Source organism: Salmo salar, chromosome ssa10 (genome assembly GCF_905237065.1).
Source record: "Salmo salar chromosome ssa10, Ssal_v3.1, whole genome shotgun sequence".
Taxonomy (NCBI): Eukaryota; Metazoa; Chordata; class Actinopteri; order Salmoniformes; family Salmonidae; genus Salmo; species Salmo salar.
The window spans coordinates 17,587,152-17,612,431 of record NC_059451.1 but is presented as its reverse complement, the minus strand read 5'-3'; the positions used below and the strand labels follow the sequence as shown (position 1 = coordinate 17,612,431).

Sequence of the window (25,280 nt, the reverse complement as noted above, 5' to 3'; positions counted from 1 at the left end):
ATGGCATTTGTAGTTCTTTTATAAAGCCACGTTAGCAGCTAATTAGCGTTTAATTTTGAGGAGGTAAATACAGGTGAATATATTGATAAGTCACCTTGTCATAGAGAGATTTACATGGTTATCAAAATGTCACGCCAGTGTAAGCCTGCATGAAACACAGCCCTCATTTTAAGTGTTTCTCAAATCCTCTATGGGAAAAATTAGTGGTGGAAAAAACGATTGGAACCATTTCCCTGTTTGACCACTAGGTTTTATGGGTATTATGACTCGTACTCTCTTAGGCCAAGATTCAATCAGATCAGCGGTAACCCACATTTAGCTGACAAACGCATACATGGCTTTTCATTGCTTTTGTTTAGGCGGTGTCAGAGGTGTAATGTTAGACCTGTCAAATCTACAAGCGGCTGCTGACGTCATCTATCGCCATGGAATGAACTGAGTCGCATTAGTATAAATTCCATGCAACCGTGTTACAAGTTCAAACACTGGAATGTGTGATGTAATGTACACTGATTTAGTCTGATAAATCCTTGATATTTAATCATTTTCAATGTAACTGTCATTATTTCTATATAGCCTGCAGTTTCTCGTTCTAAACTTCTAAAGCGGGTGTGGTTTCATGACTACAAAGGCAGCTCACTGATTCGACAGCTATAATGCAGGAGGTTACACCACAGACAAAAGGGGAAACCCAGATACGTCACAGGGGGTATACATCTGAAGCATCGTTTAGAACTTAATGAGACAGCCCCAAGTTTTGCCAAAGTATGTCGTCTGGTTTTTGGCGTCCCAACGTAGGTAACGTAGCGGGCAATAGCTAGGGTGGCTAATACGGGAGCAGCATTAGCCATCCTAGCACGATGGTGTAATGGGATTTTATTAAGACTGGCATTTTTCCCTTTTGGGGGGGGGCTGCACACCAGGTAAATTGGCTTGAAAAACGTGTCCCTAAAGTTTTTTCATTTGTGTTACCACCTTGAAAATATCTTATTACAAATATATACAAGGACCTTCCCTCCTTTGGCAAACTGCTATGGATCTATATTAAAGAAAATTAAGCTAATTACACCCTTTTAGTATGTCATAAATTTGAGGATTCCATTAATAATTTGGTGTCATTGGTGTTGCAAAAAACAATTGGTGTAAGTTAATTTCAATGTGCTATATTCCATTTCCTGGTTGCTAAAATGTTAATAGTTCAGCTAATTTCAGTTTGTGACACAACAAGCATAGTGTAGAGAATCATTGTACCATCCAAGCCACTGTGAAATATAATTTCAATAACCAAAACTATTGTATTGTCAGCTGTTTGAAGCTGGTGTATAAAACCAAAAGTAAGATGCAAAAACTCCATTTAAGAACAAGAAGCATAGAACAGATCTACGGCTTCTTAGATTTGCTTTCAATGAGAGAACTAGATCTGTCAATGTGAATTTGGTCAGATTGCCCAAAAAGTTACATATTGCAGCTTTAAATGAAGATAAATTACACTGAGTATACCAAACATGAGCAACACCTTTCTAATATTTAGTTCCACCCCCAGCCTCAATTTGTCAAACATGGACTCTGCAAGGTGGGGAAAGCAGGGATGCTGGCCCATGTTCACTCCAGTGCTTCCCACATTTGTGTCAAATTGGCTGGATGTCCTGGACCATTCGTGGTACACACAGGAAATTGTTGAGCATCAAAAACCCAGCAGCATTGCAGCTCTTGACACAAACCGGTGCACCTGGCACCTACTACCATACCCCATTCAAAAGCACTTAAATATTTTGTCTTGCCCATTCACCCTCTGAATGGCACACACACAATCCATGTCTCTTCAAATTCATCAACACTGATTTGAAGTGGATTTAACAAGTGACATCAATAAGGGATCATAACTTATCTGGATTCACCTGGTCAGTCTATAGTGCAATCGGAAAGAATTCAGAGCCCTTGACTTTTTCCACATTTTGTAACGTTACAGCCTTATTCTAAAATGTATTAAATTGATTAGGGGGGGAAAAAAACAATCTACACACACTGCCCCATAATGACAAAGCAAAAACAGATTGACATTTTTGCAAATGTATATCAAACAAAAGGCATTTTGACATTTACGTAATTATTCTGACCCTTTTACTCAGTACTTTTGTTGAAGCACATTTGGCAGCGATTATAGCCTTCAGTCTTCTTTGGTATGACACAACAAGCTTGGAACACCTGTATTTGAGGAGTTTCTCCTGCCCCCCCTTGGGTTGTGCCATGGCGGAGATCGTTGTGGGCTATACTCGGCCTTGTCTTAGGACGGTAAGTTGGTGGTTGGAGACATCCCTCTAGTGGTGTGGGGGCTGTGCTTTGGCAAAGTGGGTGGGGTTACATCCTGCCTGTTTGGCCCTGTCCGGGGGTATCATCGGATGGGGCCACAGTGTCTTCTGATCCCTCCTGTCTCAGCCGCCAGTATTTATGCTGCAGTAGTTTATGTGTCGGGGGGCTAGGGTCAGTCTGTTACATCTGGAGTATTTCTCTTGTCTTATCCGGTGTCCTGTGTGAATTTAAATATGCTCTCTCTAATTCTCTCTTTCTGTCTTTCTCTCGGAGGACCTGAGCCCTAGGACCATGCCTCAGGACAACCTGGTATGATGACTCCTTGCTGTCCCCAGTCCACCTGGCCGTGCTGCTGCTCCAGTTTCAACTGTTCTGCCTGCGGCTATGGAACCCTGACCTGTTCACTGGACGTGCTTGTTGCACCCTCGACAACTACTATGATTATTATTATTTGACCATGCTGGTCATTTATGAACATTTTAACATCTTGACCATGTTCTGTTATAATATCCACCCTGCACAGCCAGAAGAGGACTGGCCACCCCTCATAGCCTGGTTCCTCTCTAGGTTTCTTCCTAGGTTTTTGGCCTTTCTAGGGAGTTTTTCCTAGGGAGTTTTTCCTAGCCACCGTGCTTCTTTCACATGCTTTGCTTGCTGTTTGGGGTTTTAGGCTGGGTTTCTGTACAGCACTTTGAGATATCAGCTGATGTACGAAGGGCTATATAAATAAATTTGATTTGATTTGATTCTTCTCTTCAGATCCACTCAAGCTCTTTCAGGTTGGATTGGGAGCGTCGCTGCACAGCTATTTTCCGGACTCTCCAGAGATGTTGAATCGGGTTCGCCCTGAGCTCTCTGGAGCAGGTTTTCATGTACTTTACTCCGTTCATCATTCCCTCCCAGTCCCTGCCGCTGAAAAACATCCCCACAGCATTATGCTGCCCCCACCATGCTTCACCATAGGGATGGTGCCAGGTTTCCCACAGACATGACACTTGGCATTCAGGCCAAAGAGTTCAATCTTGGTTTCATCAGACCAGAGAATCTTGTTTCTCATGGTCTGAGAGTCCTTTAGGTGCCTTTTGGCAAACTCCAAGCGGGCTGTCTTGTGCCTTTTACTGAGGAGTGGCCACTCTACCATAAAGGCCGGATTGGTAGAGTGCTGCAGAGATGATTGTCCTTCTGGAAGGTTCTTCCTCCACAAAGGAACTGTGGAGCTCTGTCAGAATGACCATCGGGTTCTTGGTCACCTCCCTAACCAAGGCCCTTCTCCCCCGATTGCTCAGTTTAGCTGGGCAGCCAGCTCTAGGAAGAGTCTTGGTGGTTCCAAACTTCTTCCATTTCAGAATGATGGAGGCCATGCACTGTCAACTGTGGGACCTTATATAGACAGGTGTGTACCTTTCCAAATCATGTCCAATCAATTGAATTTACCACAGGTGGACTCCAATCAAGTTGTAGAAACATCAAGGATGATCAATGGAAATAGGATGCACCTGAGCTCAATGTAGTCTCATAGCAAAGGGTTTGAAGACTTATGTAAATAAGGTATTTTTAATTTTTTTTATACATTTGCAAAAAAATCAAAAAAACAGTTTTGTTTTGTCATTATGGGGTATTGTGGGTAGATTGATTAAGAACAATAATTGTATCAATTTTAGAATAAGGCTGTAGCATAACAACATCTGGGAAAAGTCTAGGGGTCTGAATACTTTCTGAATGCACTGTAGGTCATGGAAATAGCAGGTGTTCTTAAAGTTGTATACTCAGTGTACACAATTAATAGTAAAATATTTTTTTATGATTAATGACAGACTTGAGCATATGTGGCCCACAATTGAAAGAAAATCCTCAATTACCTCCAATTTGTCATTAGTTTTACCATCATTGGTGTTACTACTCCCACTGGTGGCACAATGTTATTATAATGGTACAAATTATTGACTAATTAAGCTACCATATTTGTTGATTAAGAATGGGACGATGTACAGTACCAGTCAGAAGTTTGGACACACCTACATCCCGGATTTTTCTTTTCTTTTTACTATTTTCTACATTGTAGAATAATAGTGAAGACATCAAAACTATAAAACAACACATGGAATCATGTAGTAACCAAAAAAGTGTTAAACAAAATATATTTTATATTTGAGATTCTTCAAAGTAGCCACCCTTTGCCTTGATGACAGCTTTGCACACTCTTGGCATTCTCTCAACCAGCTTCAGGAGGTAGTCACCTGGAATGCATTTCAATTAACAGGTGTGCCTTGTTAAAAGTACATTTGGGGAATTTCTTTCCTTAATGCGTTTGAGCCAATCAGCTGTGATGTGGCAAGGTAGTGGTGGTATATAGAAGATAACCCTATTTGGTAAAAGACCAACTCCATATTATGGCAAGAACAGCTCAAATAAGCAAAGAGAAATGACAGTCCATCATTACATTAAGACATGAAGGTCAGTCAATCCAGAAAATTTCAAGAACTTTTAAAGTTTCTTCAAGTGCAGTCGCAAAAACCATCTGCTGCAGAGGATAAGTTCATTAGCGTTACCAGCCTCAGAAATTGTAACCCAAATAAAGGACACCAATAAGAAGAGACTTGCTTGGCCCAAGAAACACGAGCAATAGACATTAGACCAGTGGAATTGTGTCCTTTGGTCTGATGAGTTCAAATTAGATTTTTGATTCCAAACGCTGTGTCTTTGTGAGACGCAGAGTAGGTGAACGAATGATCTCGGCATGTGTGGTTCCCACCGTGAAGCATGGAGGAGGAGGTGTGATGGTGTGGAGGTGCTTTGACACTGATTTATTTAGAATTCAAGGCTCACTTAACCAGCATGGCTACCACAGCATTCTGCAGCAATACGCCATCCCATCTGATTTGCACTATCATTTGTTTTTCAACAGGACAATGACCCAAAACCCACCTCCAGGCTGTGTAAGGGCTAATTGACAAAGGAGAGTGCTGCATCAGATGACCTGGCCTCCACAATCACCCGACATCAACCCATCTGAGATGGTTTGGGATGAGTTGGACTGCAGAGTGAAGGAAAAGCAGCCAACAAGTGCTCAGCATAGGTGGGAACTCCTTCAAGACGGTTGGAAAAGCATTCCAGGTGAAGCTGGTGGAGAGAATACCAAGAGTGTGCAAAACTGTCATCAAGGCAAAGTGTGGCTACTTTGAAGAATCTCAAATATGAAATATATTTAGATTTGTTTAACACTTTTTGGGTTACTACATGATTCCATATGTGTTATTTCATAGTTTTAGTACAAATAAAGAAAAACCCTTGAATGAGTAGGTGTGTCCAAACTTTTGACTGGTACAGTACCAACATACATCTAAATAAATATAAAATCTAGAAAAAAAGTTACTTTTTCCCAAAATGCCATGCCTAAATGCCACCGCAATTTAAGAATGGCCTAAGTTCACAGACTGGCAATCCAAGATTTGGAAAACAACAAACCGCCACCCGCTACTTCTTTTAGTAAACAGCTGAGGGATGGGGCTGGAGAGATATAACCATGCTCAAATTCATTGTCAGAGGATAAAATATCCCTGTCCCTGGGGTAGTATGAGATACATTATTAAATACATAATTTAAGGTCACAATAGTGGCAATGTGGCTAGGCTGTCAGCTGTAAGGTATTGTTTGTGGTGCAGTGGAAAGGGACCGTTGGCACCTAGCGGGAACCCAGTGAAGCTCAGATTCCGACGAGGCTTTCCGTACACGGTGGGCCAAGCCATCCAGGAAGTCCTTGTGCTGCTGTGTGACCGCCTGGGAGAGCAGGCTGGGTAGGGCCTGCAGATTGACTAGGATGGAGTCCAGTTTGTCGTCCAAACTACCAATCCTCCTATCCAGCTCCTCGCTGCGCAGCTGCAGGTCAGACACCAGGTCGTACATCATGTTCTGAGTCTGTGGCGCAAAAACGGTGTGTCAAACTTGTGCTCAGGGTTTAGAAAGAAATATATGAATTAAATATGATGATAATGAAGGTGCTTAATGAAGATGATCATGAAGGTGCACCTTGGCTAGATCCACAAGTGTGTTAGCCTGGTCGGTGAGTTTCATCTGTTCCAGTTTGACTCTGCGCAGTCTAGGGGAAAGTGAAGTGGAAGTGAGTTATGGAGGGCAAAGGGGTAATTTAGGCTGCATAACATACTCACAGATATACACACATCAACTATTTATTTAACAATGGTTTGAAAAGGCACACTACTTACTGGTGAATGGCTTGCAGAAATTTCCGCTGATGTTTGCGTACCCTGGCGTGATCGATCTTCTTGACTAACTTGGTGTGTTTGTAGATAAGCCATGTCTCTCTGAGTACATTGGCAGCTGTGTTTTTCACCTGTAGGGAACAGTCCAGAAAACAGAGAAATGTTTTGGTACAGTACTATGATGGTAGGTATTCTGGTTAGAGCCAGTTTGCGCTGTTCTGTGAAGGGAGTAGTACACAGTGTTGTACCAGATCTTCAGTTTCTTGGCAATTTCTCGCTTGGAATAGCCTTCATTTCTCAGAACAAGAATAGACTGACGAGTTTCAGAAGAAAGTTATTTGTGTCTGGCCATTTTGAGCCTGTAATCAAACCCACAAATGCTGATGCTCCAGATACTCAACTAGTCTAAAGAAGGCCAGTTTTATTGCTTCTTTAATTAGCATAACAGTTTTCAGCTGTGCTAACATAATTGCAAAAGGGTTTTCTAATGATCAATTAGTCTTTTAAAATGATAAACTTGGATTAGCTAACACAACGTGCCATTTGAACACAGGAGTGATGGTTGCTGATAATGGGCCTCTGTATGCCTTTGTAGATATTCCATAAAGAAATCAGCCGTTTCCAGCTACAATAGTCATTTACAACATTAACAATGTCTACACTGTATTTCTGATCAATTTGATGTTATTTTAATGGACAAAAAAAAGGTTTTCTTTCAAAAACAAGGACATTTCTAAGTGACCCCAAACTTTTGAACGGTAGTGTATATAAAACGGTAGTGTATATAAAAGATACATATACACACACACAGTACAATTCAAAAGTTGTCATGATTATTAAGTTGTCATGATTATGATCCAGGCCTACAGTTAATAACATGACAGCCAAACCCAGTGAGCACCGATTGACGCAGGAGATCTATGGACGTTTATTATTGGTAGATATTTGGTCCATCCACCCTGGCCTTGGGCGTGTTTGAGCGGATCACTTTTGTCAAGTCGGTGACCATCACAGATTTAGTCTTGTCTGGACCGGCCTTGATTTGCCAAATAATACTAGTCTATGATTGGTCCAGATTTTAAAGGCTGTCCTTGTTTGGGGGCAGAGCTCATTACAATTATACTCTGTGTACTTTGCAAGGGTTCAGTTGCTGTAACTGTTTCTGAGAATGTTGTTGTAGTTCAAATATTCTGTTGGTTGTGTCAGTAAATTTCAAACATGATCACTGCCAGTTCTGAAGCTTTTGAAAAGTCTGACATAAGTGAAAGTGACAGATAGAAACAATAATGAGTAATCGATACTTTAATCTCCATTTTGCCCCATTTTGCTTTTATTGGGACATAATAACTTGGCATAATGTTTTCTTCATTGATATTTTGCCGTAGAAACAACAACCAAAATAGACGTCTTTTCAACTAAAACTGGATGTCAATAGGAGGTCCGGCAGAGTCTTTCCAACTACCGGCAGAGTCGTCTTTTCAACATCTGTTAAAAGACGCCTTGATAATGTCTTAAAATGCGCCTTGAAAACTAAAGTGGCTTCAATGTCAGACAAAGACGCATCTTCAACGTCTTGTCAACAACATTTTGCTTACTAGGTTGCTGATTGGGGAGCATTGTCTTTATTTATAATGTCTCTTCAAAAAACATTTTGATTATCCGATACGTATCAGGTTAGGGTCATAAATCCACGGGTTCAGTTTGGGTCAGACCCAACATTTTGGAGCCATGAAGAACTCTAATGTCCACTTACTCGTTTATAGAGCTGAGTGTCCATCATGAAGTTGTGAACATGCTTCTCAGCTCTGGTCAACTCAGACTTCCTGGCAACTACAGCAACCACCAGGGCAGTGCAGCCAGCCCCCTGGGGAGAAAAGACAAAGGCAGTAATACTTTTTCATGAGTAAAAGTGTTGTCTTTATATCTCATTAGATATTATTTATTCAATATAATAACACATGTACCGTATATGTTTTTGTTGCTGTTGCCAGTATGGTCAGTGTATCAGTGTATTATCACCAAAGTTCATCCAACTACAAACCCCTTCTCGGATTACACTGATGTGGTTCTGGGTACTAACTCCTAAACTTGGGATAGGGTTAACTTTCAGGTATTCTATTGAAATATTGAGTGCTTAGGTTTAGAGGGTCTACACCAGAAGCTAATGCTTATCTGTAGGAAGAAGGTATATAGTGTGTGCAATTAAGCTTGGAATGTACTGAGTGTAGGGAAAGCGATCACATGTGGCAGGCATTGATAAGGGGAGTGAGCCATGGATTAGTGATGAAGGGGTTCGAGGTCAGGTCAGGTTAATGGAGAAAGAAAAGTTTATGGCCCGTATCACTTAGTGTCGTGCCTAGCAGTAAAGATACAATGTTTATACAGATGTGTCGGAGGAGACTCAGCCTAGGAGGAAGGGTTAAATATCAGTGTTTGTATGAAAAGGTTTTTGTCTAATGCAGCTGTATTGATCCTCTGGGAAGAAAAAACTTGGTTAAGCTTTCATAGTGTCTGTTGAGTTTTTATTCTGAGAAATTAGAACTTAACAACACCTTAGAGCTGCCTCATCCTGAATGTCATAGATCTCTTTTGACACTTGCGGATGCATAGGAAACATACCATGATTCCAGTCAGCAGACACACACCCTTTCCACAGTAAGTGTGAGGGACCATGTCTCCATAACCAATGGAGAGAAAGGTGATAGAGATGAGCCACATGGCCCCAAGGAAGTTATTGGTCACTTCCTGTGCGTCATGATACCTGGAGGAACAAAAAATATACATGTATTATAATAATCACATATCTATTTTTTACAGTATAACATCTTATACTGTATACCATACATTTATGTATGTTTCATTATATATCAAGCAAAGAGGCATAGTAGAAGTCCATATCAACATCTTGAGCTAACCCTAATCAAGAGAGGCATTCATCTTACATAAGGATCTTCTTCACTGAGAAATGTACTGGGTTGTAGGGATACAGTGTTGATGGAATGCCTACTGTGTCTGGGGCCTGTACCTCTCACATACACGCACCGTCCACGCCGCGATGATCCAACAAGAGACACTGAAGACCAGCAGCACCGTGCCGGGGCAGATGGTCATGAGTGTCTTCATGACGAACCGCGTGTTGAAGTTGATCTTATTGAGGGCGCCGATGCTGCGCGATGAGGCGTCCGTGAAAAGCTTGCTGTGCAGCAGCATGACGCGACCGATTAGGTAGAGCCTGAGGAACATGGGGATGGAGAGGACGAGGTCCACGTCGGCATTGGTCAATGAGGGTGTGTAGGTGAAGGCCAGCCGGGCTGTCCAGGTGAAGATGTACTGGCCCGGAATGGGGTGGATGGCACAGACCAGCAGCTCCAGCACAACCAGAAAGATCCGCTCATACGTCATAGCAATCCTCCAGTCATCAGCTGCATTGTCCACCATGAAAAGCTGTGTGTGTAGATGTAAGGAGAGAAGGGCAAACAAGGATATTTAGATGTGGGGGAAAAGAGAGCAAGGGGAAAAACTGTAATATTAATGTAGAGATAGTGATGGTGGCATATCACCTGTATTTCCCGTGCATGGTACATCACAATGAGGCCAAGCAATACAGCAGTTGAAAGGCTGACAAGGCATTTCAGAGCGAATGAGTATGAGGATTCCTGCAGAGAAGATAGACAATTAAGATCCCCTTTTTAAAACATATTGTCTTACTATTACTCTATGCCTGATATTCATGGTAGACCTCTAATGCTGCATGACATTATGACGGGTCAATCCACTGCAATAGACACATTTCTTACCTTCGTGTAAACCCCCCAGGACAGTTCCGTCTCCATCACCATGACAACAATCCCAAACATCCCAAAGATCAAAGCATAGTCGCTCAACTGTTTGCGCTTTCCAAATAGTGCTCTACGCTGGCCCAATCTGTAGCCAATGTCCTTAGTCCTCTTCTGTGGCGCGTCTCCTCCTCCCTCGCTGTTGGCCTTACTATTGTCCTCACTGAGGCCTTTGGAGAACACCTCCTCCAGGACGGACCTGTGGAGAGTCTGGAGGGGCTCTTGTCTCACTGAGTCCAGCTCTGAAAGGTTGGGTGGCGAAGCTCCTAGGCTGCTCAGGGGTCTCCCAACATCCCCATTGTATTTAGCGCTTGTTACAACTGTGTCGGGAGGGAGTGGGCTACTGCTCTTGGACAGGGAAGGCGTTGAACCAACATGGCCAACCTTTTTGGTATGAGGATGTACCTGTTGCTCCCCTTGTCGTTGCCCTTCTCCCTCTAGTTGATGGTTCTCCGGCCACCGCTGGCTACTGGAAGAGGAGTGAACACTGCTTTTGTCGCTAGTAGCCGGGAATGAATTCTTCACTCGCGGGCTGCTGCTGGATGGGTAGAGAGAACACTGATGGCATTTTAGGGTGCTAAGATGTTCACAACAATGCTGCCTTTGAGGGTGTTGCTGTAGTTGCTGGTTTAAGTAAGGTTGTTGGCTTCCACAATGTACTCCACACTCATTGGCACAGTAGCTAGGTAAACCGTTTCCTAGGATCCATTGGTGTTGCGTATCTAAGGGAAGTTGCTGTTGGTCCTGAGATTGAGACAAAACCAAGAGCTGCCTAACTTTACTTGACTCATTGCTATTCAGAGGTATATTGAGCGAAGGTTCTGTTCTTTCAGTAGTTGAGACTGGTGGTAGGTTATGCTCTTTAATCTTGAAATGATTATGGGTCTGCTGCTGCCATTGATTATACTCCTTCAGCCCGTCTTCTCCCCTGCATCGGGATGTGAAATTATCCTTCTCGTGATTGACAGTCTCTATTGAGGGATCCTCTTGACTTGGTTTCTGCCTGAAAAAGCGGGATGACGATGACACCAGGGAGTTCTGAGGATAGGAGTGGGTATACTGTAGAGAAGGAGGAGTTCCCTTTTTTGAGAATGTGGAGAGGCAGTCCTTCAAGAAGCCCTGCTTTGATTGTGGCTGGAAACCGGCCACCTCTGATCCATGTTTTGTACTAGGAGAATAGCAAACAGAGCCACAGTCCTCATCAGGACGTCCCATCGTGGTCCCATGCCACTCGGCCAACAGTGGGCTTTCGCGCTGCAGTTCAAGAGTACCACCCACCTGGCTACAAAAAAGGAGGAGATCTTGATTGCTCAGTTTTGACAGTGTAGTTTTTAATGGTGGAGATTTCCTTGGTGGAGCGACTCCATTTGGAGTAGCCTGTGGCGGAGAAGTGGAAGTGGAAATGCTGTTATTGCTCTGCTCTAGTATTGACGTTTGGGGCTGGAGGGCAGTTCCAGAGTAGCGATACTGCATGACCTCAGGGGCTTTGTCTGGTAGGGACTGCCCTCGTGAGTTGCAGTGATCCGGGTCTTGGTCGTTGCAAGCGTCTCCTGTTGAATCGAGCCGACGCGTTGCATTGGTGGGTTTGACCAGAACCAGCCTCATAATGTATGATGATAATTATTTATTTAATTTCCTGTGTACTATGGCAGCTAAAAGCTGAATTGCAGTAACACATACAAGGAACCAAATTTCAATGAACATAACGAGATACAAGAAAATCAAAAATCAGGGAGTTGAAGCAAGAATGGAGGTAGAACAGTGAGCGGTGGAGGGATGGGGGGAGCATTTTGGTCACAGCAAGGGAGGTCGGTGGTCATATCAGAGTCAGTCAGAGACTGGTCCGGAGCCTTTACCACACCTCGCTGTCCCCGCCGTCCTCAGCCTCTCCTTACGGACTCTGTAAGTAGCTGGCTAGCTACTCCTCCGTACTACCAATGTGTAGCACCGACTTGGGTGATGCCCCGGAATCCGATGGCAGCTTAACTTAATGATTCCTGTACATGTTGTATATTTTATTCATATTTTGTTGTTTTTAACTGTCTTTTTAATCAACTTTTAGTTTTTGTTAGTTAACTAAGAATTGTTTAATAATTTTATGAATTTTGAAAAAACGGTGATGCTGGCAAGTTAGTTGAACATGAACTTAATGGGAAAATCTTGTCACTTGTAACACTGTTTACATTGATGAACTGAAAAGACTTTGCTTGGAAGGATTCCAGATTCAAATGGAAATGTTTCGCATTTTCAACCCAACTGCTTATGTTGGTATAACCATGTGCAATAGCCAATGCATTGTTGATCATAACTGGGGGGGAAAAAAATCAGATTCAGTCCATAATATTATTAATAACCTATTTAATCAGGTTATTCAGGTTGCTGTGTCCATATTCATGGTGTATTACAGTCATCCCGCTAAAAGACCGTTGGGTTCACACAAAAATAATCTGTAAGAAAGCAGAGAAAACATGAAGGAATGCTATACAGAGACATTGACACAACTCCCTCTTAAAAGCTGTAAAGTATCTGACCAATAAGATATCATTTTAAGTGAACTACATGCTCTACATTTTACGGCAAAAGCTAACAAAGATCTAAATCAAACATAGGACTTCTAACAGATAAAACATTTTTAGGAGACCTGTGTATAACTGTCTCCCAAAGTGAGACTGGGGAGATCCTGTCGAAACCAGATGAGCCCCTCTGCTAGGAATCTTCCTCAAACAGGGATATCACCATTGCTACAGATGTAGGGACTAAGGACATATATAAACCTAAATTGTCAACCATAACTGGGTTATCAATGTTGAATACACCATATATAAAACCTTTGTGTGTACGCTAACCTTTGTCATTCTTTAGCCTTATGTATTTTCCAACTGAGCTTGTAGAATGTGGTGATGGTAAAACATCCACAGTACTATTTATTTTAGAAAATTATTAGAATCACATATTATTCAATTGATTTTACATTTCCGTCTAACAGTGTCCTAATGCACCGACCGCAGATACTTGCCCCCGGGACAAGAAACCTAGCCTAATTTATCAAACGACTACATAATATTCAAGAAACTCCACAAGGATCTGGTTAAATGCAGTTCACAATATTGTGCACTGAACAACTATCAGACCCTCTCTTTGCTTGCTTAACAAATGTATCAATTGTATGACTCTTTAGGGAGAAAAAAATCTCCCATTTATTACCTTTCTCTGCTCTATCAACCCAAAGCATGTGAAATAACTGACTAGACCCCCGTAGCCCAGAGACTCTTACCTTATTCCTTCAGATACGTTTCTCTCACTCTCCTTGTAGAAAGCCACACACAACTTGGAGGTGATCTTGGCCAGTGCCGGGGCAGGGCACCGCTCGAAAGGCTTTTGAAGTGGGAGCCAGACAGCAGACTTCCTAGTGCTCAACACTTGAGATAGGGCCGCTTTCCTTTGAAAGTGATCATTAGGATTCAAACTGAAGAAAGGGCAGCTGCTGGGCTTATTAAAGGCCTGGCATGCAAATACAATGGGGGACAAAGCATTAGGTCCGTGCGGGATACAGAAAATGATGTGACATCAGATCTAAGCAATAAGGACCAATTCACACTTCACACATACATAAATGGACTCAAAGCAGCCCCATAGATAGCTAAAAGAACCGTTGGTTGTATGGGGTGTCGGCCGGTGCTTTCAAAGCAGAATAGTCAATTAGGGGTCAGAGAAACTTGTCATTGATGTTTCGTGGTTCAAAAGCCTACACAGAGCCTCTTATCTCCTCCGCCACAAGGACCACACAAAGCCTCTTTCTCATTCATCTTTCCTTGCATCCTCTCTCCTTTTAAAAACGCACCGGAGAAAAAGGTCTCGTGTAGGACCTTGGGTCTTCTCCAATACGCTTGAGAAAGAGTTGAGGAAATAATATGCAAGGAATCATAAAGACAAACTGTGAAGGGGCCAACGTTTCTTTAATCTGCACATGAGTGAGATCACCTGAACATAATACATCACGTCAAATCTGTCGCACACTAGACAACTGACTTGTTGTTCTCAATGTATGTTATATATCCTCCTGACACACAGGTTGTCATTCATTCTTCAATCATAAACAGGGGAAGTTTTTAGGTTTGTAATAGCAATCCAAGCTTTCTGCTCCAAACCAACTTCCCCATTTAAGGGGTGCTTGGGACACTTCTACATTATATACAGCTATTAATTGTCTATCGTATATACAGTTGTCATAAATTATAAAACTTGCATCAGCCTATTGTCCAAAAGTGGCATTGGCTTTTGCCATAGCAAGTAATCATAAAACATTGGATTTAATAATGCATTTGACAACATACACAGTGCTTCATGTGGTCATTAGGCCATTTACTTATGTATACATAATTAAACCTATAGGCTTAATAAAAGTGTTATATTACGCTTCATGTAGTTATTTACTATAGTTGAGGGCTTAATCACATTGGATACCAAGGATTGTCTCTCACCAAGAGCGACTCTGAAGGTTCAAAAACGTGGAGTTATGACATTTGAATGAACAATCATATATAAACTGAACAAAAATATAAACGCAACATGTAAAGTGTTGGTCCCATGTTTCATGTTCTGAAATAAAAAATAAAATGCTCCATACACACAAAAAGCTTATTTCTCTAAAAGGTGTGGCATATGAAGAAGCTGATTAAACAGCATAATCATTACACAGGTGCACATTGTGCTGGGGACAATAAAAGGCCACTCTAAAATGTGCACTTTTGTCACACAACACAATGCCACAGATGTCTCAAGTTTTGAGGGAGCGTGCCATTGGCATGCTGACTGCAGGAATGTCCACCAGAGCTGTTGCAAGATAATTTAATGTTCATTTCTCTACCATAAGCCAAATTTTAGAGAATTTGGCAGTACGTCTAAACGGCCTTACAACCGCAGACCACATGTATGGCGTCGTGTGGGCGAGCGGTTTGATGTCAACGTCGTGAACCGAGTACCCCATGGTGGAGGTGGGGTTATGGTATGGGCAGGCATAAGCTACGGACAATGAACACAGTTGCATTTTATCGATGGCAATTTGAATGCAAAGAGATAAAGTGACAAGATCATGATGGCCAGATTTCGTGCCATTCATCTGCCGCCATCACCTCATGTTTCAGCATGATAATGCACGGCCCCATGTCACAAAGATCTGTACATAATTACTGGAAGCTGAAAATGTCCCAGTTCTTCCATGGCCTGCATAGTCACCAGACATGTTACCCATTGAGTATGTTTTGGATGCTCTGGATCGACGTGTACGACAGCTAGTTCCAGATCCCACCAATAACCAGCAACTTTGCACAGCCATTGAAAAGTGGGACAACATTCCACAGGCCACAATCAACAGCCTGATCAACTTTATGCAAAAGAGATGCGCCACGCTGTATGAGGTAAATGATGGTCACACTAGATACTGACTGGTTTTCTGAGCCATGATCCTACCTTTTTTAAGGTATCTGTGACCAACAAATGCATATCTGTATTCCCAGTCATGTGAAATCCATAGATTAGTGCCTAATGCATTTATTTAAATTGACCGATTTCCTCATATTAGCTCTAACTCAGTAAAATCTTTCAAATTGTTGCATTTATATTTTTGTTCAGTATAATTAAACAATCATTAATTCTGACACCCAGCTACTTTCAAAAAGCCATTGAGGTGAAGCTGTAAGCATTTCCTGTTAGTAATACATTGTTACGCTCTTTCAAACTGGTGGCAGGCAAAGTTACAAAGACCACTGCATGCTTGGTCAGCAGGCTGCTGTTTGAATGTTGCTGTGCTTTAAAAAAAACATTGTAAAGAAAGGCAGCACAGGACACGGTCATAAACCAAATAAATATTTGCCGAGCTTCAAAGGTCAATGTATAACTGTGTTCAAGTGAATTGTAATATAAATGTGGCATAAATTAAAAACAAAAAGACAGTTGATTTAACAGCAAATACGGTAATGATATTTATTGGTCGTCCTCTCAGTTACAACTTTAATTTGAACACTACCTATGCAGATTTACTTGGATAAGAGGGTTTTGACTAATATATTCCACAGTAACTTCTTACACCTGAATGGTATTGGCATCTATAACAGTATTGTAGCAGAGTAAAAGGCATGCCTACACAATACTGTATTCCTGTATAAATGCCAACAGCCGATTCCACCTTATAAATATTAAATTGATAAGATATCTTATAGATCAGCAATTAACTAAATGGATGAGGATGTGCGCATAGTCTGCTGAGTGTCATCCAGTGGCATAGCATGAGAGTCAAATTCAGGAGCCACTGGGAACAAAAGATGAGTCACATGTGGGATGAATTCCAATTCCCTTCCTTTTTACTGTAAGTGTGCACTTGTTGACTCCATCATGTGTTTAAAAGCACTGGATTTGTGCAAGTATTCCTTACACTAGTCTATTCATTTTAAATCTATGAAAGGGAGTGAACATGTGTGCACTTCAAATCAGAGTTCAGTCGCGTACAGATGACTTGTTTCTACTTCCAGCAGTGCAGTAAATGCCTTGGGGAGGAGAAGGACAGAACCAGAACACAGCTTTCAGTATCCTCTTCAGATGGAAACCTGGCTGAAAAAGAGCACTAATGTAAGGCATGCACACGGCTGAAAGTCTATTTAAGTGGCTAAATGAGTGTAGATCAAAATGCAGTGAATTTTAAAAACCCACTTGTGCTAAATGTTGAAAATGTTGAAACAGAAGTGGTGGGTGTTAGGAGACACTTCTTAGCTGCAGCTCCGAAAACACGACTGACAAGAGATGTGAGCTGTATGCTTTCAATAAACGAGACGGCCTTTTTACATAAACTCTCAAAATCATGAAGGCGAGAAAATGGTACGTAAACCCGCATTACGTTGTTTGGGGGTTATTTAGATTTACATGAATTTGAGATTAGAATTATTTTTTTTTGTAGTCTTTTCAAATTTCACTTACAAAAAAGCAATAACAATCTACATACAATTCAATGTAACCTGAAAGCAGATGCAGGCCTAATATTGCATGATACCAGGATTAGCAACAACAGTATTGATGTATTGAGTAGGTGCACCTAATAAGGCCTTGTTAGGATGGGGAACAGGTGCCACGAGACACTTTATCATAGAGAAAAGGGGTAGTCATTTCCAATGGTGCTCAAAATGGCAGTTTATAACAAGCCAGTATTCTTACAAGTCAACAACTGGCTCTGGTCATGATATTTTCTTATGTGGGTTATTATTATCATCGTCGGTTAAATGGAGGCGATTACGATAGGCAAGAGTGCAGATCACATACCTGTAGTCTCATTCTCAGAAAGAATTAGATATGTTAGTGTATTGTGAACTGAAATAAATGACTTTAATCCCTTTTCAACATAAGAGCCAAAAACTGACAGTGGGAATAAAATCCAGAAACTGCCGAGATGCTTCACAAGTGGACATGCACAGTAAAATAAAATCATCAGGAACATTGGTTGGGGGAAGGGGTTTGCTTTTCTTTGTCAAATCGGAACGAAACAAGCGGATGTCCCAAGGTGATTCCTTGCATCGGAGGTCCTTCCTAGGGAATGAGTGCTGCTTTTCCAGCAACACATTCATAAATGGGGGAATAATTATAGGTTGGGGGCATCTTCCATTGTAAGGTCCAATGTGCATAGGTAGACAGTTTTGTATTAGCTGCTGCTGAAGTTGGTTCACTTTGTGTTGTAGTTGGCAAAGCGCTGGTTCAGTGGGTTCTCTGGCGACTTCATCCACTCCTTTTTCAGTTGCTGTTTGAGCTGCGACAGCCGCATGTTGGGGTTCTCTTTTTTAAGGAGGGGCATGTTCAGATCCTCGAACGCGGCGAACGCTGCCTTCACCCTGCGCTCTGGGTGGCGGTCGAGCTCTTCAGCCGTGCTGGGAAAGAAACACACAAGAGGACGGGTTGAAATTTGGCCATCTCGACTTCTCACTTTAGCTATTCTATGGAACCTCATACTTATGATACCTGCCATGCCTGCTTCATCTTTTATATAGCCTAGAGTATGAGAAGTAACTGATGTTATACAGTGCCTTCAGAAAGAATTCACACCCTTTGAATTTTTCCACATTTGTTGTGTTACAAAGTGGGATTAAAATGGATTCCATTTACATTTTTTGTTAACAATCTACACAAAATACTCTGTCAAAGTGGAAGAAAGTCTAAGAGCTTTGCACAGCTGGATTGCAAAACATTTGCACATTATTTTTTTTTTTTAAATTGTTCAAGCTCTGTCAAGTTGGTTGTTGATCATTGCTAGACAGACATGTAAGTCTTTCCATAGACTTCCAAGCCAATTTAAGTCAAAACTGTAACTAGGCCACTCAAGAACATTCAATGTCGTCTTGGTAAGCAACTGCAGTGTATATTTGCCCTTGGGTTTCAAGTAATTGTCCTGCTGAAAAGGTGAATTTGTCTCCAAATGTCTGTTGGAAAGCAGACTGAACCAGGTTTTCCTATAGGATTTTGCATGTGCTTAGCTCTATTCCATTTATTTTTTATCCTGAAAAACTCCCTTGCCAATAACAAGTATACCCATAACATGATGCAGCCACCACCAACATATGGATTTTCCCCCAAACTTAACACTTTGTATTCAGGACAAAAAGTGAATTTCTTTAGTGCCTTATTGCAAACAGGATACATGTTTTGGAATATTTTGTAATCTGTACAGGTTTACGTCTTTTCACGCTTTCATTTGGGTTAGTATTATGGAGTAACTACAATGTTGATTCATCGTCAATTACCTCCCATCTCAGCCATTACACTAATGGTTTTAAAATCACCATTGGCCTCATGGTGAAATCCCTGAGCGGTTTCCTTCCTCTCCGGCAACCGAGTTAGGAAGGGTGCCTGTATCTTTGTAGTGACTGGGTGTATTGATACACCATCCAAAGTGTAATTAATAACTTCACCTTTCTCAAAGAGATATTAAATGTCAACTACCAATAGGCGCCCTTCTTTGCGAAACATTGGAAAACCTCCCTGTTCTTTGTGGTTGAATCTGTGCATGAAATTCATTGCTCGACTGAGGGACCTTACAGATAATTGTGTGTGGGGGGTATAGAGATTGGGTTGTCATTTAAAAATAATTTTAAACACTATCATTGCATACAGTGAATCCATGCAAATTGTGACTTATTAAACACATTTTTACTCCTGAACTTACTTAGACTTGCCATAACAAAAGGGTTGAATACATATTGACTGAAGACATTTCAGATTTTCATTTTTAATTCATTTCTAAAAACAATTCCACTTCGACATGATGGGGTATTGTGTGTAGATCAGTGACACAAAATCAAAATGTTATACATTTTAAATTTAGACTAAGAACAATATGTGAAAAAAAGTAAAGGATTGTTAATACTTTCTGAAGGCACACCAAACCCACTTTGTTGATAACGGTATGGTACACCAATGGAAAGGCTCCCCTGGTTCTCGCCTGTAACCTTAACATTGTTACCCCCTACAAAAGCAACATTGAGAGGTTATGCCTATACAGTATTCTGTACCTGAGCATGGCAATGGCATCCTCTATGGTTCTAGCCTCTACAACACCTTCCTCAGGGATGATGCGATTTACATTCTCCTCCAGGGGCGTCTCCAGGTGACTCTTCTCTGTGGACACAAACAGAGGAGAGGGAGACCATAAGAATACAACAGAACCCGGAGAGGAAAGAGAGCCTGGTTAATGATTCAAGGTATATTGGTGAGGTCATTGCCTTTCTCTTTGGGTTGCTCCTGCTGTTGTAGCTGCTGCTCGACACGCAGCGTCTCCTCAATCTGGGCCCGAGTCACTTTGCCTGCCACCACAGCAGCAGCAGCAGCAGCCTCCTTGGCCTTGCCCTTAATCTTTGCAGCCTCCTCATCTAAGAGCCGCTGGTTCTCCTTCTTTCGCTCCAGGGCCTCAAGGCGCTTTTTCTCCTTGTCATCCTGCAGGTTCCGAGAGGGGACATTTAAAGTCAAGCCTAAATAATCAGGTTCACTTCAACATTCAGTAGATTCTAGAGCGTGGTGTCTGTACATACATAGCCAGATACTGGATTGTGATATAGCCCAATATAATACTACTGCAGACTATTTGACCCCGTGTGAGAATAGGAAACAGAGTGCGAAAGGTCTCACCTTCCTCTGTTCTTTCTTCAGGACATGTTTGTCGTTCTCCTGCCATAGTGCATCCTCCAGCTCTTTCTTCTTGCGGGCGTCTTCCACTGCTTTGGCCTCTGCCTTGCGGGCCTTGGCAGTGACCGCCTTGGAGTTCTCACCCTGGAACTTCTTCGGCATCCCTAAGACTAGGCCTATTCTTCAGCTGACAGAATCAATGTATTATTTTGACATGATCTTTTCGACTAACAACCTAACTATACATAGAGCCATTCTATCATGAACCAAACTAGGTGGCAAGTTAACTCACAATCGAATTGACACAGACCAAAGTGCTCTGAAATCGGAATAGATAGCCAGAATGACTTTACGAATGCACCCCCAGTAGTTAGCTAGCAAGCTAGCCAACTTTGGGAAAAGGAAAGGGGGATACCTAGTCAGTTGGCCAACAATGTATTCACCTGAAATGAGTCTTCTGCATTTAACCTAAATGGACATCAACGTCTTTAGTGCCCGGGGAACAGTGGTTAACTGCCTTGCTCAGGGGCAGAACGACATATTTTTACCTTGTCAGCTCGGGGATTTCCCAAAAATGGAAAAATGGCACCGAAGAACATGGCTGACGTTTCACATTCTCCCAACCAATTGTGCCATTTTTTTGAGTAACTTATTTTTTAAGTATTGTGTCGATAATGTTGCTGCTACCGTCTCTTATGACCGAAAATAACTTATGGACATCAGAAAAGCGAGTACTCACCACGGACTGGAAGAAACTTTTTCCTTTAACGGGTCCGACGAGAAGGATATCCTGCTTTCATTGGAACAGGCCCAGATCCACACTTTTTGCGTGAAGACGCCGAAAAAGGGGATGCAGATCGGGGATCCTTCTGAGAATCCAGAGGCGAGCGAGTAAACTCACAATGCCTTCCATTCTTCTTGTTAACGTGCAATCATTGGAAAATAAAATTGATAATCTACTATTAAGATTATCCTACCAACGGGACATTAAAAACTGCAACATCTTATGTTTCACCGAGACGTGGCTGAACGAAGATACGGACAACAAAGAGCTAGCGGGATTTTCCATGCACCGGCAAAACAGAGACGCTACCTCTGGTAAGATGAGGGGTGGGGGTGTGTGTCTTTTTGTCAATAACAGCTGGTATGCAATGTCTAATATTAAAGAAGTCTCGAGGTATTGCTCGCCTGAGGTAGAGCACCTTATGATAAGCTGCAGACCACATTATCTACCAAGAGAGTTCTCTTCTGTATTATTCATAGCCATCTATTTACCACCACAAAACGAAGCTGGCACTAAGACCGCTCTCAACCAACTCTATAAGGACATAAGCAAAGAAGAAAATGCTCACCAAGAAGCGGCGCTCCTAGTGGCCGGGGACTTAAATGAAGGCAAACTTAAATCAGTTTTACCAACTTTGGTGTAACCAGGGGGGAGAAAAAAATCCTAGACCACCTTTACTCCACCCACAGAGATGCATAGAAAGCTCTCCCCCGACCTCCATTTGGCAAATCTGACCATAATTCTATCCTCATGATTCCTGCTTACAAGCAAAAACTAAAGCAGGAAGTACCAGTGACTCACTCAATACGGAAGTGGTCAGATGAGGTGGATGCTACACTACAGGACTGTTTTGCTAGCACAGACTGGAATGTGTTGCGGGATTCATCCAATGGCATTGCGGAACACACCACCTCAGTCATCGGCTTCATCAATAAGTGCATCGATGACGTCGTCCCCACAGTGACTGTACGTACATATCCCAACCAGAAGCCATGGATTACATGCAGCATCCGCATCGAGCTAAATGCTAGAGCTGCCGCTTTCAAGGAGTGGGAGGCTAATCCGGACGCTTATAAGAAATCCCACTATGCCCTCAGACATGCCATCAAACAAGCAAAGCTGTTCTGGATGACTGTGTGATAACACTCTCGGTAGCCGATGTGAACAAAACCTTTAAACAAGTCAACATTCAGAAAGCCGCTGGGCCAGACGAAATACCAGGACGTGTACTCAAAGCATACACGGACCAACTGTCAAGTGTTAACATCGACGGGGCTGCAGTGGAGCGGGTTGAGAGTTTCAAGTTCCTTGGTGTCCACATCACCAATGAACTATCATGGTCCAAAGACAGTCGTGAAGAGGGCACGACAAAACCTTTTCCCCCTCAGGAGATTGAGAAGATTTGGCATGGGTCCCCAGATCCTCAAAAGTTTCTACAGCTGCACCATCGAGAGCAACCTGACCAGTTGCGTCACCGCCTGGTATTGCAACTGCTCGGCATCTGACCGTAAGGCGCTACAGATGGTTGTTTTATGGGCTTTTCTCTGAACCGCCCAGTACATCACTGGGGCCAAGCTTCCTGCCATCCAGGACCTATATAATAGGCGGTGTCAGAGGAAAGCCCATAAAATTGTCAGAGACTCCAGTCACCCAAGTTATAGACTGTTTTCTCTGCTACCGCACGGCAAGCGGTACCGGAGCACCAAGTCTAGAACCAAAAGGCTTCTCAACAGCTTCTATCCCCAAGCCATAAGACTGCTGAACAATTCATAAAAATCGCCACCGGACAATTTACATTGTACACCCCCTTTGTACACTGCTGCTACTCGATGTTTGGTTGTTACCTATGGATAGTTACTTCACCCCCACCTACATGTACAGATTACCTCAACTAGCCTGTACCCCGCACACTGACTCAGTACCAGTGCCCCCTGTATATAGCATCGTTATTCTTATTGTGTTATTTTATTATAACTTTTTATTTTAGCCTACTTGGTAAATATTTTCTTCTTCTTGAACTGAACTGTTGGTTAAGGGCTTGTAAGTAAGCATTTCAAGGTGAAGTCTACACTTGTTGTATTCGGCGCATGTGGCAAATAAAGTGTGATTTCACTTTGGCCAGTTAGCTTGGGAACTTGACTGCCTTTGTGAGGTCAGAACACTCGGATCAACCCTACTCCTCGGCCTGAGCGTTCAGAGTGCGAAACGCTCAGAGTTTACAAGCGCTCTCTGGCACTCCAGGGTGAATTTACGAACAATAGGGTGTGTTCGTAAATTCACTATGGCTATCTACTCCGATTTCATAACACTCTCATCTGAGTATGCCAGAGCGCAGAACAAGTGATGCATTTACTAAAGCTCAACACCAGTTGATTATGGCTGGTGTCAGTAAACGGCAAAAAGGCATAATACAATTGTTGCCAGAAGCGCAGTTAGTCGCCAACGCTCTGGATAACACGAAAACAGCCCAACCAGCACTGCTAGGGCGAGTAAAATTGTTAGAGTGAGGTGTTCTCTCATTTGTCTGGAAGTAGCTAGCAAGCTAGGAGTAGGGTTGATCCGATCGTTCTGACCTCAACGGCAGTCAAGCACCCAAGCTAACTGGCTAACACCTCACTGACTATTTTACTCGTCCTAGCAGAGCGGATTAGGCAGTTTTCATGTTATCCAGAGCGTTGGTGATTAACTCTGCAGCTGGCAACCATTTAATTACACCTTTTTTGCCGACGTTTACTGACACCGGCCATATTCAACGAGTGTTGAGCATTCGTTAATTCATCAGTTATTCTGCGAGAGTGCTCTGAAATCGGAGTAGATAGTCATAGTGAATTTACGAATGCGCACATAGTTAGGCATCTGGCAACGTCACGGTCTTTGTGGCTCAGTTGGTAGAGTATGGCACTTGCAATGCCAGGGTTGTGGGTTCGAGTCCCACGGGGGACCAGTACAAAAATGTATCCACTCATTGCTGTAAGTCGGTCTCGATAAAATGTAAACATGTAATCGGCTAGCAATGGCATGATGTTACACACTGGCTAGATGATATAGCTAGAAGCAGCTAGCTTGCTACTTCCAGACACAAATGAGAGAACACCTCACTGACTATTTTAACTAGCAATGACATGATGTTACACAATGGTTAGAAGCAGCTTGCCATCTTAGCTAGCAATGACATGAAGTTACACACTGGCTAGTTGATATAGCTAGAAGCTCTCCATGTCAACTATATCATGATAACGTTAACAAGCTAAGCAAAACATTAGACAAACGTTAGATACCTCAGTCACACGAGTTCTGTATTTACCCAACATATAAATACAACGGCTGGCCAACTTGCATAACGCGCCATTTAGCTAACGTTAGCTATAGAAGTTAGCTAGCTACTAAGCTAAAGTTAGCTAGCAAAGATGAACCAATTAAAGATTTCAGAGTCTGAATTCGTGGCAATTGACTATATTAACCAATGTAAAAATTATATATGTTTGTGAAAAGAAAAGGGTCGTACCTGAGCGACAACAGGTTATTGTTGTTTCGAAAAGGCATCTGCCAGCCCACCTTTCGTGACAATGACGCACAGCGATGACGTCCTTCTTCCATGGGGGTTAACGGCGGTTGGGATCCAATGTTAATGGTGCATTACCGCCACCAGCTGGACGGGGTGTTGAATAAGAAACTACAAAAATATTGCGGGAAAATGGGAAAACGTCATCATACATAATAAAACACAAACCAAGAAAACCCGTCCCACTTCTTCAATCACAGTCCACTCCAAAATACATGGTGGTACATTCACCGACATGAATTCTTGCATGGACTCGGCTGTGAAATCACAAAGACCAAAAAACGTTCAGTGGCATTCACAATGATTTCAATTTTATTAGACTTCTTCTCCACGTGTGCTGTACAGTTTATGCCCATTGCAATAAATAATACAAAGTCCACCTATTAAAAATGTTTAATTTCACTATCCCTCAG

General features: G+C 42.3%; 2 protein-coding genes across 4 annotated transcripts; both read right to left on the bottom strand.

Moving 5' to 3' along the window:
• Window positions 1-5,726: 5,726 nt before the first annotated feature.
• Window positions 5,727-11,705, bottom strand: LOC106613656 (small conductance calcium-activated potassium channel protein 1-like). Of its 2 annotated transcripts, none has more exons than XM_045687426.1 (8): window positions 10,328-11,705; window positions 10,091-10,186; window positions 9,538-9,974; window positions 9,150-9,291; window positions 8,284-8,394; window positions 6,534-6,661; window positions 6,337-6,406; window positions 5,727-6,225 (listed from the first exon to the last, which is right to left on the bottom strand). In XM_045687426.1, the coding sequence occupies exons 1-8, from the start codon at window positions 11,579-11,581 to the stop codon at window positions 5,944-5,946; spliced, it is 2,520 nt and encodes an 839-aa protein (XP_045543382.1). In that variant the 5' UTR covers window positions 11,582-11,705; the 3' UTR covers window positions 5,727-5,943. The 2 variants fall into 2 exon arrangements, with proteins under 2 accessions (XP_045543382.1, XP_014071622.1); XM_014216147.1 differs by having other exon boundaries at window positions 9,556-9,974.
• Window positions 11,706-16,322: 4,617 nt separating this feature from the next.
• Window positions 16,323-24,998, bottom strand: LOC106613655 (coiled-coil domain-containing protein 124). Of its 2 annotated transcripts, XM_014216146.2 has the most exons (6): window positions 24,811-24,936; window positions 21,261-21,390; window positions 20,525-20,708; window positions 20,122-20,332; window positions 19,912-20,017; window positions 16,323-18,273 (listed from the first exon to the last, which is right to left on the bottom strand). In XM_014216146.2, the coding sequence occupies exons 3-6, from the start codon at window positions 20,681-20,683 to the stop codon at window positions 18,072-18,074; spliced, it is 678 nt and encodes a 225-aa protein (XP_014071621.1). In that variant the 5' UTR covers window positions 20,684-20,708; window positions 21,261-21,390; window positions 24,811-24,936; the 3' UTR covers window positions 16,323-18,071. The 2 variants fall into 2 exon arrangements, with proteins under 2 accessions (XP_014071621.1, XP_014071620.1); XM_014216145.2 differs by lacking the exon at window positions 21,261-21,390 and having other exon boundaries at window positions 24,811-24,998.
• Between the last annotated feature and the right edge of the window lie 282 nt (window positions 24,999-25,280).